General features: G+C 36.9%; 4 protein-coding genes across 4 annotated transcripts in view; all 4 read right to left on the reverse strand.

Annotated features, from left to right (window-relative positions):
- Positions 1-1832, reverse strand: part of HELRODRAFT_87061 (hypothetical protein) — a gene marked incomplete at both ends in the record, with an annotated part of 2071 nt that extends 239 nt beyond the window's left edge. Inside the window, 3 exons of the mRNA XM_009028465.1 lie at positions 1-610; positions 908-1212; positions 1559-1832. The exon at positions 1-610 is cut by the window's left edge and continues 239 nt beyond it. Coding sequence (XP_009026713.1) covers positions 1-610; positions 908-1212; positions 1559-1832 — 1189 coding nt within the window. The remainder of the gene's footprint in view (positions 611-907; positions 1213-1558) is intronic.
- Positions 1833-2201: 369 nt separating this feature from the next.
- HELRODRAFT_141205 (hypothetical protein) lies at positions 2202-5699 on the reverse strand (the record flags this gene model as incomplete). Its single annotated transcript, XM_009028561.1, has 7 exons — positions 2202-2306; positions 2913-3050; positions 3296-3349; positions 3608-3883; positions 4404-4526; positions 5264-5437; positions 5532-5699. Coding segments are annotated over 7 exons (1038 nt in total), but the record flags the coding sequence as incomplete, so codon positions are not given.
- Positions 5700-7444: 1745 nt separating this feature from the next.
- On the reverse strand, positions 7445-10062 carry HELRODRAFT_87064 (hypothetical protein; the record flags this gene model as incomplete). The annotated part of the gene is made up of 6 exons (XM_009028466.1): positions 7445-7566; positions 7843-7909; positions 8027-8365; positions 8847-8893; positions 9417-9543; positions 9895-10062. Coding segments are annotated over 6 exons (870 nt in total), but the record flags the coding sequence as incomplete, so codon positions are not given.
- A 3452-nt stretch (positions 10063-13514) lies between these two features.
- Positions 13515-14375, reverse strand: part of HELRODRAFT_87104 (hypothetical protein) — a gene marked incomplete at both ends in the record, with an annotated part of 5651 nt that continues 4790 nt past the window's right edge. The window contains 2 exons of the mRNA XM_009028469.1: positions 13515-13724; positions 13780-13792. Of these exons, the coding sequence (XP_009026717.1) occupies positions 13515-13724; positions 13780-13792 (223 nt within the window). The remainder of the gene's footprint in view (positions 13725-13779; positions 13793-14375) is intronic.

Consider the following 14375-nt stretch of genomic DNA (forward strand, 5'->3'; position numbering starts at 1 on the left):
GGTAATCCCTCCAGGCCCTCTGTATAATCCTGGCGCAATAATCCATCCTCTTCCATTTCATGGTGGAGCTGACCGGGGCGTACCCTACCCGGACGGGGCCCCCTTTCATATCGACCTGGAGGTCTTGCACATGATTTGTGTCGTAAGCAAGAAAGTTTTTGGTCAGGGCATCTAAGATGTCGATGCAGTGCACCATCCCACCGGCGCATATTGGAATGTCCAGGTAGGTTAACCGCATGAGATTCGGTTTCGGTATCCGTAACGGTTTCTCGAGAGAATCGACAAGTGTTGATAGTTCGGTAAGCGGAATGTACTGAGTTGCCTTTTCGTCGAATCTACCCCAGACCTCGTAGTACATGTCGAAGTCGTCCTGGGTTAAGCCCTGTTGGACATCCTCTGTAGCTTGGGAGAAATTTTCCAAAATGACCGCGATATACATGTTGACAACCACCAAATAACTGATGACCAGATAGGTCACCAGGTAGATCACCCCCATCATCTTGCTCCCGCAATTCCCGTTGGGACTGTTCTCCGTGAATGTTTGGTTGCAGTAGGGAGCTTCGATCATGATCCCGGCCAACACGCTGTCCCATCCTGCACTCGTTGATATCTGGGTATCATTTCATAGAAATTATGATATATATCTGTGTTATCCATCGTCGTCGTTATCGTAGCAATCATCATTTCTATCATCACCATCGTCATCACATAATGTCAAGGTGTTTTGTCATGAGGACATTAAAATAGTTTAAAATGATCGTGAATTTCTAAAGGCATATCATCATCTTTCACATTATCATGGTCGTCATTCTCATTCTCATCGTCATTATCAACAGCATAGTCGTCGTCATCACCGTCACCATCATCATTTTCCAAAAAAAAACTCTAGCACAATTGAACTCTGAACCTGGAAAAGCAGAGTCATACTCTTGCCGAAGGTCTCGAAGTTGAAAAGCTCCTCGATGCCAGCGTTATACTTGACATGCATGAAAAAAGACATGCCGAAGATGGCGTAGATAAACATGATGAGGAAGAGCAAGAGGCCTATGTTGAAGAGAGCCGGGAGACTGACCGCCAGTGAAAACAGTAATGTCCGGATTCCTTTAGCGGATTTGACGAGTCGAAGTATCCGTCCGACCCGGAAAACACGGACGACTCGGAGTAGCGTCGGTGAGAAAAAGTATTTCTCGATAATTTCCTTCATCGCGAGGCCTGGTTTGACAGTTTTAACTTTTAAAACGTTTCATTTTAGCAACAGCAACAGCATTAGTAGTAGTAGTAGTAGCAGCATTTGTAGCAACAGCAGTAGCATTTGTAGCAGCAGCAGCAGAAGTAACAGAAGTAGTAATAGTAGTAGCAGCAGCAGTAGTATTAGTACTGTTATTACTTAATTTTTAATTATTTAATTGAGTGATAAATGAATTAAAAATGAAACAATATTGAACTTTTAAAAATCATAATTGAAAACATCAGCAGAAACAGCAGCGGTAAAAAAAAGCAGCAGCAGCAGCGGTAGCAACACCAACCACGCCACAAAAGCGACACACGCCACACCGACACGTGCCTAGTATGGATAGGGCAACGACGCAGAAGTCAAACACATTCCACGGCTCTTTGAAGTAATATATCCTCAAGGCGGCCAGCTTCATCAGACACTCGCAAGAAAAAATCGCGATAAAGATGGAGTTTATGATGGACAGCATTGTGGTCATTTCATCTGGCTGTTCGTAATGTTCCAATGCCATGGTCAACATGTTCAGTAGTATTATCGTCATGATCGCTACATCAAACTTTTGGTTGCTTGTGATTTTCATCATAACGGCCGAGAATTTAAACTGCGGTGGTCGTGTGTGTGTGTGTATGCGTGTGTGCGCGTGCGTGTGTGTGTATGCGTGTGTGTTTGTGTGTGTGTGTTTGCTTGTTTGTGTAAGTTTTGTTTAAGTGTCTGCTATTATTACGCCAGGGAATGAAATGAGTCATCGTTATGAACATTGCGTAATCACAGTCATCATCTCAGCCTTCATTTCAATATTCGTCGTCATCACCATCATCATCATCATCATCATCATCATCATCATCATCATCATCATCATCCTTATCATCATCACCATCATCATCATCATCATCATCATTCTTATCATCACCACCATCATCATCATCAGCATTACCATTATCATCGTCACCATCATCATCGTCACCTTAGGTTTGGGAATGGGTTTCCTTGGTTGTTTCGAGCCTAACTTCTTCATGGCGTTGTAATATTTTTTCTGATCGTCCGTCATGAACAACTGCATGGAGCCACCGGCCTATAACAATAATAAAAATAATAATATGAACATATTTTATTTATTCAATCGACGAAATACAATTCAAAACAATAAGAAATAAGAAATGAAGTTTAATAAAAATTGAGTTTTAATGAAATGTACGATCCTCCTAAGCTCGATGCTGCTGCAAGTGCATAGGAGTGAAAGATATATTTAATTATGCATTGTTTCTCTCGTAATAAATACTATATGTCAAGCTAATAACAGTATTAGTTAATTTTACATTATACTGGTTTGGCCATGTAGTTTGTGATTTTCGTGATTGATTTAAGCCCTAATGTATTTGGTTACCCCCGGCTGAAGATATGAATAAAATTATTTGGGGGAGATTCAGCCTTGAGATAATAATAATAATTATAATTATAATTACTACAATCTTAGCTAAAATTTTGTTCAATTGAACCATCACCCTATTTAAATTTTTATATTCAAGCTTGACACTGTTGTATAAAAATTTTTTGGGGGGTGATTAAGCCCTAATGTATTTGGCTACCCCCGGCTGAAGATATAGATAAAATTATTTGGGAGAGATTCAGCCTTGGGGAAGCCATTTGCTTTCCATAATGAAATAATCTCTCTATTGACCTTTCGTTTCTGCATGTTGAAGTTATCAATGATGACCCCGATGAAAAGGTTGAGGGTAAAGAATGACCCAAAGACCACGAAGAACACGAAGTAGAGAAACATGTAGACCCTGCATTCTCTTTCCGGTTGAAGTCCGGGCTTAGGGTGTCAAAATAAATTTCTCGTGAATAATTACGTCATTATTATGACAATTAAGTCCTAATTGACACATCTTAATGAGATAGGTGAGTGATGACAAATAATTTTTTTTAATTACAAGCATAAATAAGCTTATAAATAACAATAATAATAATAGCAATATTGATTATATGAATAATAATAATAACAATAATGACTATATAAATAATAATTTATTATTATTTTATTATTAATATTATTCTTACTTCCTTGCTGTCTACTGCTTTGTTCATAATATCCACCCAGCCTTTAAATGTGGCCTAGGTAATTTTAAAATAATAATAATAATTATTATTATTATGTTATTATTTTTATTATTATTATTAGTGATGTTATATTTAATGACGACGATTCATTCATTATTTTTACTTGAATGAACAAATATATGCGGGTAAAAAAATGGTTTTTATTATATCTCAACACACACACACACGCACACGCACGCGCACACACACAAACAAACACGCACACACACACAAACACACACACAAAACAAAATTTTCTAGACTTCCACTAACAACTTGAAAAAGCGCCAGATAAGCCACTAGGACGTGATCAAAATTGATGTTGGGGTTGACCCAAGAGTAATTGTAATAACTCAACTCCAAACACTGAGACTCGTTTGCGACTATCGAGACATTCAGTAACTTCTCGGTATTCCGGTCGATACAACCGGCATACCGACCGCCGAATAGATTGACGCCCATGATGCTGAATATGAGCCAGAAAACCAGACAGACGAGTAGGACGTTGCAAATCGCGGGAATGGCTTGAATAAGGGCGTTCACTACTACCTGATTGGTTTGAATTTTTATGTGTGAATGAATGAATGGATGAATGAATGAATGAAGGAATGGATGGATGAATGAATGAATGAATGAATGAATGAATAAATGAACGAACGAACGAACGAATGAACGAACGAACGAACGAATGAATGAATGAATGAATGAATGAATGAATGAATGAATGAATGAATGAATAAATGAACGAACGAACGAATGAACGAACGAACGAACGAATGAATGAACGAATGAATGAATGAATTAATTAATTAATTAACAAATGAATTAATGAATGAATTAATAAATTGAAGAATTGAGGAATGAATTAAGGAATGAATTAAGGAATGAATTAATGAATTGATGATGTTAACTCTAGAAATTACATAATACTGGTCCGACATGTATGTTAATTTGATGCCAGAATGAGCTCACGGCGACGCTGAATTTAGAAGAAGATTGCAAATAACAAAGAATTGAAATTAAGAAATAATGGTAAAAAAAACCACGTCCAAATGACCGATTGACTGACCTTCATACCCTCCCATCTAGACACAGCTCTCAAAGGTCTTAAGGCCCTCAACGTCCTAAGGGCCCTGAATGCCCCAATGTTACCCATGCCAGCCCCTTCTGCACACAAACTTATTATGGATATCTGTTGGATGGTTCGTTGATTGAATGTTCGGATGATTGATTGAATGATTGAATGATTGATTGATTGATTGTTTATGTTTTGTAGTTAGCTATGGCTTATCATAAACATTTTTAATACAATCATTTCAATTTCAAAACATTTAGATTAAAAAAAATGTTCAAACGCATATAAAAAATGCATCAGCCACGGATCCATACAAGAGGTGAGCATGGGAACGGGGATCGCGGGAATCCCACGGGAATCGGTAAAACTTAATTTTTTGGGAATGGGAATGTTAGGAAATAAGGAATCACAGCTCGAGAATGACAGGCGGGGATTGGAAAAAGTGAGAAAAATTTCATCTAGGTGCGAAAATAAAAGCTTATATATATAAATATATATATATATATATATTTACTTTCTTTTTGTTTGTGTTATGTTCTGGTAAATAAAAAGTATTTTTGATTTGATTTTGATTGAATTTATACTAGTACACATGTGGTCGACTTATACACATAGGCACACATGTGCACGTTAATTCTATTCAACTCTATATAACTCTACATAAACTCTATGGGGGAAATAAAAATCGGAAGAGAATGGGAGGAAAAACTTGGGAATGAGTTACAAAATTGAGAGTAGGAATTTTCTGGAACGCTGTCATAAATGAGAATTCGGGAGAGTATCGGGAATGAGAAAAAAATGAAAAGAAATTGGGACGAAATTTCAATTCCCGCCCGCCTCTAATCCAAACTCACAAAAACGATGATGAAATCCAGCCAGCACCAGGCGTCGGTGAAATATTTGTGGAAACCGTAGGCCAAAATTTTGAAGCACATCTCAAAAATGAAGATGATGGAGAAGGTTCTATCCAGGACCTTCAGCACGAACTTGATCGTCTTGCGGTCCTCAATGTTTTTATCTTCGATGGCCTATGTACGTTGATTGCAGGTCATTTGTGGAGTGTGTATAGTTCAATTCTTAACAATAAAATTTTTTACTTCAAGTGGTTGTATAAGTACTAACCAAACTAATACTACTCGACAGGATCATGACAATGATGAAAGTCTCGAAGTATCTATGCTCCACCAGAGAATATGCCAAACATCGAAGTTTCCAGAATATCTTTCCGAAGCAGGAAGTGTTGATGTAGGCGCAACAACTCTGCCCATCACTACTTCTTTCCCGCCAGCAACACATCATCTTATTGGCTGTTATACATCTGGTGGTTGGATGAGAAATAACTAATAATGGTAGTAATTATTATTTTAACAATCGACTCAAAACTGGGTTTGATTGGTTGAAACTTCAAGCGAAACCCCGTCCACCGACCCTTCCAAACCCCACCTACTTCGGACAGCATTCATCTGGATACTTGATGAAAACCACATTGACCTCATTAATTTCGGGTACTTCGACTTGATTGGTTGACCCAGTTTCTTCGCTTTTTTCATCGATGACGTCATCGTTTTCGTCACTTAATTTGTTCACTTCACAGGTGTCGAGTTTGCTAGCTTCTTCTTCTTCTTCATCGTCGTCGTCGTAAAATGAAATCTTCACGCTCATCTCAGACGTGGATCTGTGTATATTGTAAACAAGTTTTAATGTTCCCATTAGAGAGAGAGAGAGAGAGAGAGAGAGAGAGAGAGAGAGAGAGAGAGAGAGAGAGAGAATGAGAGAAAAAGAGAAAGAAAGGGAACAAAAAAGAGAATAGAAAATAGGTATACGTGTTTATGTGCGTCTTTATTTACGAGAGAGAGAGAGAGAGAGAGAGAGAGAGAGAGAGAGAGAGAGAGAGAGAGAGAGGGAAAGAGAGAGAGTGGAAAAAAGAAATTGGTTCCAAGTTAATTACTCACTCAGATGAGTGAGGTGAGTAGAAGTTACTCTCCTCATACGAAGAGATTGATGGCGAAGACGATGATGACGATGATGAAGATAGTGGTAATGAATGAGTGATTGAAAGGGATGAAGGTTGATGATGATGACGATGTTGATGCTCTTGATAATGATCTTTAGAATCGGGCTGACGATGATGACGATGATGACGACTGATGGCTTCATCATTGGCGCGCTGAGGTGATAGCAATGTGACGTCATACTTAATTAAGGAGCCATGATCGTCTGGCGGAAACGGTGACTAGATGGAAGGATGGAATGAATGAATGAATGAATGAATGAATGAACGAACGAAAGAACGAACGAAAGAACGAACGAAAGAACGAATGAATGAATGAATGAACGAACGAACAAATGAATGAATGAAAGCAAATACACCAAAAAAATAACAAATCTAGTACTAAACATACTACAGGGGTTGGATATAGACCGGCTGGAAAAAAAATGAAAAAATAATTATACCATGTGGTAATAATAAAATTATTATTATTATTATAATTATAATAATTATTATTATTATTCATTTTTATTATTTTCACCCTCTTTAGCCGCCCCACAATCGTCGTTGCCACCATCAGCTGCAGCTGCAAAATTATTTTTAAGGTTATCGATCTTTAGGGGTTTGTCCAGGGACCAGGCGTGCCCCAAGACTGAAGCCCTCCAGAGGTTATTCCGGTAGGAGTCCTTCACCCATTCCCTCTCGTGCCCGAAAAACTGAAATTATTTTTTATAATAATTATGTATAATAATTATTTTCTAATCGTTATAATTATTTATCGTAATTATTTATTGTAATTTACGTGTCTGTCTGTCTGTATGTATGTATGTCTGTCTGTCTGTCCGTCTGTTTGTCTGTCTTTTTGAAAGTCTGAGAGGAAGAAAGACTAAACAAAAGAAAAAAGAGAAAGTAAAGAGAGAGAGAGAGAGAGAGAGAGAGAGAGAGAGAGAGAGAGAGAGAGAAAGAAAGAAAGAATAAAGATTAAATAATAATAATAACATAATAAAAACTACAATAACGATAATTATTATTACAAATATAATTATTAAATTATGGAAGGACTGACCGTCGAGTGGACACAATAGACGACCCTCATTCTCATGTAGACGACGAAACGAGTTATCCTCTCTATAGCTTCTGGTAACTTATTAGTTTCCGCAGACTCCCCTTTGAAAATTATTATAAATATAATATAATAATTTTAATTATTATATTATAATTATTATTATTATTATTCAACAACTGTTATATTGATGATGTTAATAATATTTTATATTGGTTTAACAATTGCTTATAAATCGCGAATATGATCACTACAATGGTGATGATGAACACGGTTGATGATTAAGACGATAATAATGACGATGACGACGAGAATGATGATGAGAATGAAAACCATGACGTCATAATAACGGTGACGTCATAATGATGAGTAGGGGCCACCTTGCGACGACTGCAGACTTTCAGCGCCGAATGAACTGAGCAGCAATGCGAGAAACAGGTTCAAAACCTGGGCAATAATTTAATATAATTTAAAATTTCAATTTTTGAACTATTTATGGCGGAAATAATGATGATGACGACGACGATGACGATGACGTAGTCGCACTTCCGCCAAACTACTAACCACAAGATTTCCAAGGATCATGGTCAGTAGGAAGAAGGGGACGCAGACGACTCCTGAACAGTGGATACAATTCCACATGGATTCAACCCACTCGCCACAAAGAACCCGGAAAACGATCATGAAGGAGTGCAGAAAATCCTTGAAATGCCAGCGTGGGACTTCCTGAAAATGATCCGTTGTGTAGTTCTCCCCGAACAATTGCATTCCCATGACGGCGAAGATGAAGATGATGATTGCCAGGACGAAACAAAGGTTCCCGAGAGCTCCCATCGTTCTTCCGATTATCCCAATTAGGAGATTCAAGGTCGGCCAGGATTTCGCTAACTTGAATACTCGTAGCTAGTGCGTGATTTCATGTTTTGATTGGATGTTTGGTTGGCTGGTTGATTGTTTGGTTGGCTGGTTGATTGTTTGGCTGGTTAACTGATTGATTTGTTTTAATTGACTGGGTTTTAATAAACACACACATACAGACATACACACACACACACCACAAACACACACACACACACCACTACACACACAGAAAGAGAAGGAGAGAAATAGACAGGCATACACACAGACAGAAAGAGAAGGAGAGAGAGAGACACACATACACACACAGACAGAAAAAGAGGGAGAGAGAGAGAGAGACACACACACAAATACAAGAAATTTTTTTTTCTGGTATTGTTTTATTTGAAAAATATTTCTGTTGCATGAATTAAACCATGTCACGCATGCCTTAACTAACTATAATAATAACAATAATAATAATAATAATAGTACTGGTAATAGTAATAGTAATTGTAATAATAGTAATAATAATAATAAAAATAACCAGTCTGAACGATCGAAAGATAGATAGGCCTTTAACATTTGTTAAACCTGCAAAAAATATCATAACAAAATTATCTTTTTTTAATAATAATTATTATTGTTATTATGGTGGTTAAATTGAAATAATAATAATAATAATAATGATGATGATAATAATAATAATTATAAAAATAATAAATTGACAGATGAATATTGATATGATTATTATATGTCTTATTAGGAGCTTGTTTGAACTTCTCATTTGGTAAAAAAAATTTGTAGTCTTGGTATAAAATTTCAATTAGGCAGTATGTGTGTGCGTTTGTGTGTGTTTGTTTGTGTGTGTGTGTGTATGCGTGTGTAGGTAAGTACCAGTGTATGTGTGTTTATGTATGTGTATGTGAATTGTATAACACCAACAACGACAACAACAACGACAACAACAACAACAAAAACAGCAGCAACGACAACAACAACAAACAACAACAACAACGAACAACAACATCGACAAACAGCATCAACAACAACGAACAACAACAACAACAACGACAACAATAACAACAACAAACAACAATGAACAACAATGCCACACCTAACTCGATGAGACTCAAAAGCACGATGAACAAATCAAAACAGTTCCACTTATCTCGTGTGTATTTGTACATACCCAGAGCAAACATCTTCAAGATCGCCTCAGCTGTAAATATTGTTGTGAACACCTATTTTGTGGTGTTAATTATGTGTGTGTGTGTGTTTGTGTGTGTATGTATTGTGTGTGTGTGTTTGTGTGTGTATGTATGTATGTGTGTGTGTGTGCGTCTTTGTGTGTATGTATGTATGTGTGTGTGTGTGCGTCTTTGTGTGTGTGTGTGTCTGTGTGTTTTTATGATAGTGATCTATATGTAATGTTAATTGTCACAAGTATTCATAGAGCAGCCAACAACGACAACACGAGAGACCTCATGTAAACAACTACGTCTGAATCGAACACATCACATGCTTGGACCTGCCAGAAAGCTAACTCTCGACAATAAAGAAAGATGTTAAAGACGGGACAAACACAGACTAACATAATTTCCAATACTTAAGAGCTTCGCCATTCCTTCTTCCATTCCATTGTGGTCCATAGCCATAAATAGTGTGTTCAGTACGATGCAGATCGTAATAAATAGATCCACAAATGCATCCAGAATGAATAGCTCGACGATGGCGCGCGTTTTATGCCAGCATTTGCAGCAGGTGAAGTCGCTACATGTTATAGCTGAGCGTAGTCGTTGCTTTAGCGGCTGTTTTAGCTCTAGCTGCTGTCGTTTCGTAGGCGGTGTCGATGGAGAGAGTGACGGAGCTGAGTGTGAGAAATGAATTGAAGTTAGAGATAGTGATGATAGTGTGCGAGTGAATGAGTGAGTGAATAAAAGAATGAGTGAATGAAATAAATAAATGAGTGAATGAATAAATAAACGAAACGTGTTTAAATTTTCTTTACTATTATGGCCTTATGGACAAAAATCACAATGATAATGATTACAGTCGTCATCGTCATCATCATCATCACCATCACCACCGACTTCACCATCGTCATCAACACCAGTTAATACATTACTATTGTTAACCTCGAGATATGGAGACATCATTAATCAAGTTTCTCAAAACCGCAACATCTGCATTGTTGGATGGATGGATGGATGGATGAATGGATGGATGGATGAATGGATGGATAGATGGATTAATGGATGAATGAATAGATAAACAGATGGTTAAAATGTAAGAATAATAATATACATCGTTATTACAATCATAATTAGTTTATTATTTATAATTATAATTTAATTAAACCTTTAAACTGAAGAGTCTTCGATGCTCTGGAATTATTCGGCGATATTTTGCTGATGTTATTGCTGTTGTTGTTGCTGTTGTTGTTGATGTTGTTGTTGTTGATGTTGTTGTTGAGAGCTGACGGACATAATATCACCTTTTCTTTGGTTGTTGCATTCGCCTAATTAGAAATTATTGTGGTGGAAATAATATACGATGATGATAATGATGATGACGGTGATAATGATGTTGATAATGATGATAACATGATTAACTTCAACTGGACATCAATTCCATAGCGATCAACATCATCGTCATCATCATCACCATCATCGAAACTCTCATCATCATCATCATCAGCATCACATCATAATCGTCATTGTCACCATCATCATTGTCATCATCATCCTCATCATCATAATCGTCATCGTCGTCTTCGTCGCCACCACCATAGCCACCGCGACAAACCACAGATGATGGAGTCGTCATCGGAAATGTACTCTTCCTTCTACCGTATGAATCCACAACTGTCATCCATCTATCAGTTAATAATAATAATAATTATTTTCATATTTTTATTATTATTATTTCTATTGTTATTATTATTATTATTATTATTGTTATTATTATTATTACTACTATTACTATTAAACCCTTGAGGCATGACCTCTACAATCTCTGTGTTTTCAGTATATTTTAATCTGGTTTTTTAAAATTTACTAGTTTTAAAATTGGCTCTAAAGGTACGTAGAGTTTCATTCATTCATTCAATGATCCTCTGTAGTCCCTTAAGGGACCGTTGAGGCCGATGGTATTCTTCTATCTCTCCAAAATCCTTTTCTTTCCCTCGCCATCTTCATTGAGCCCAATGTTCCAACCCTCGTCCATTCCGTGATATCATCCATCCACTTCCTCACAGGTCTTCCAACTTTTTTCTTCCAGTCCCTCTTTCTCATCAGTACTTTTTTGATCAGTCTGTCGTCTGTCATTCTGCATATGTGCTCAAAGATACCCAGCTTTCTTTCCTTGACCCTTTCATACACAGTTTTTTGTCTTCCAAGTTTGTTTTCTTATGGCATCGTTTCTTATCTTTTGTCTCCAGCTGATTCCCAGCAACTTTCTATAACAATGCATCTCGAATGCTTCCAGTTTGTCTTTGTCTCTTTTCTTCAACGTCCAAGCCTCACATGCATACATCAATGTAGAAAACACACACGCTTCTACGATCTTTAACTTTGTTTTTGTAGATACATTACCGTTTTTCAATATTACTTTCAAAGATGCAAACATTCCTCTCGCGATTGCTATTCTTCTATCAATTTCTTTCGAACAATTATTGTCATCAGTTATGAGGCTGCCCAGATATATAAATTGGTTCACTTGTTCGAGCATTTCTCCTCCTATCTGGAATTCATCATTGTTTCCACCTGTTTCCGAAATCATTATCTTTGTCTTACTGCTGTTGATGTGTAGTCCATGGTTTCTTCCACCATCGTACGTCAACTCGATCAGTTTCTGTAGACTCTCTGCACTAGGTGCTAGCAGATCTATATCATCTGCAAACCTGAGGTCCCTTATCACTCTGCCTCCAATGTCGATTCCCTCAATATCTGCATTCTCCATTTTTTCCAAGGCTCTTTCCAACAGTGCTAAGAACAATAATGGTGATATTGGATCTCCTTGTCTACTTCCTATGCTCGCTTTGATCCAGTCTCCCAGCTCTGTACCTACCTTTACCGCCATTGTTGACTCCTCATAAAGACCTTTCAGCACCCTTACCATTTTTATTGACACTCCCATACTTTCCAAAGTTGCCCACAAACCTTCGTGCCAGACTGAATCAAACGCCTTCTTAAAATCCACAAAACAATGAAAAGTTGTTTGACCTCTGCTTCCTGCATCTTCCAACAATAGTCTCAACATCAGGATTTGCTGGACTGTACTTCTGTCCTTTCTGAAACCTGCCTGCTCCTCTCTTAAATGCTGCTTTATGTCTTTCTCCAATCGTTCTTTCAAGATCGTCAGCATGATCTTGCACATATGAGGGATCAGTGCTATTGATCTGTAGTTGTTGCAGTCTTTCAGGTCTCCTTTTTTTGGCAACATGATCAAGATTGATTTACACCAATCTTCTGGCCATTTTCCACTGTTCCAGATTTCTTGGCAGATTTTGTGAATCTCATTACATACAATTGGTCCTCCCGCTTTGATCAGCTCTATGGGAATTCCGTCTCTCCCTGTGCTCTTGTTGTTCCTCATTTTCTTCATTGCTTTCATTACTTCCTCCAATGTTATTTCCGTTTCTTCCTCATTGACTGCTTTTCTTTCTTTTAAAGCCTGTAACACCTCCTTTGTATACGTGTTTTTATCTGTGAACAGGTCTTTGATATATTCCGACCACCTATCTTTGATTTGTTGGCCTTCAGTTAGAACATTTCCATCCTTGTCTTTAATAATCCTTGACGTATTTTTCAGTTTTCCTTTTAACCGCCTGACTAGCTGATACGCCTCTCTTGTTTTGTTTTGTCCAACTAGTGCTTCTACCTTTTCGCATCTATCGTTTATCCATCTTCTTCTTTTATCTGCTCTGGCACTTTTTTTTATTTTGCAACACAGTTGTTTATATTTCATCTCATTTTCGTTGTTTTGTCTTTTTGTTGCTTTCAACTGTCTTCTATCCTCTACGAGTTGCCAAGTTTCATCACTTATCCAGGGTTTTATTATGTTTTTCCCTACTTAGCATTTTTCGGCTGCAGTCTTAAGCACTTTCTCCAAGTTACTGACTCTCGTTTTCATATCGTACTTTGTTTTTGTATCCAATTTGTTTTCTATTACATTTCTGATGTCTTTCAACTTCTCTTTTATCATTTCTGTGCTATATTTCACTCTTGATATTTTCGCCTGACTTTGGTCTTTTCGTTATTTTCATCTTGACGTTGCATAACACTAGACGATGATCTGATCCAATCTCTGCACTTGGAAAAGCACGGCACTGAGTAACAAATTTCATCCATTTCTGTTCAATCAAAATCAAATCTATCATGTTCGTTGTTTTTCCATCTGGTGATTCCCATGTCCATTTTTTCTATTTTGTGTTTTTGTATTTGTTATATACATGTAAGATTGTTTCTAAATAAAACCTGATTTATTAATCTGTAAAACAGTTTATTCAAACAAATTAAATGTCATATAATCAAATAATATAAAATAATACAGAGATATAAATTAAAGAAAACATACCTGTAAAACAGTAATCAATTACAGGCTTATTCATACGAAACTCATAAATCAAATAAATTATAAAATATGTCAATCACGTGGTGCAGCACATTCATCGCAGCACATTTATCGAAGCACATTTATCGAAACCCAAACAAAGATCAAACATATAACAAAGATATTGAATATCATAGATATGAAATAAATACATAAATGTGGTTACATTTACATCTCCCCCCTTCACGTTACTTTTTGAGGAATATAAAGTGACAATTTGTTAATATGAAAAAGATTAGATTGTTTTTTTTTTTCTTCCACAGTCTACTTCAAAAATCGATGAAGAAACTTTCTTGAGAATTTTAAACGGACCAACTCTTATTTTATCCATCTTACTTCGGTTGAGTCTATTACCATTCTGGATATAGACTTGGTCGCCCACTTTAAATTCATATTCTTGTCGATTTTTATCAATTCGTTTTTTGTTCATTTCAAAGTTTTGCTGGGATTCTTACATGCT

Source organism: Helobdella robusta, assembly GCF_000326865.2.
Source record: "Helobdella robusta unplaced genomic scaffold HELROscaffold_56, whole genome shotgun sequence".
Taxonomy (NCBI): domain Eukaryota; kingdom Metazoa; phylum Annelida; class Clitellata; order Rhynchobdellida; family Glossiphoniidae; genus Helobdella; species Helobdella robusta.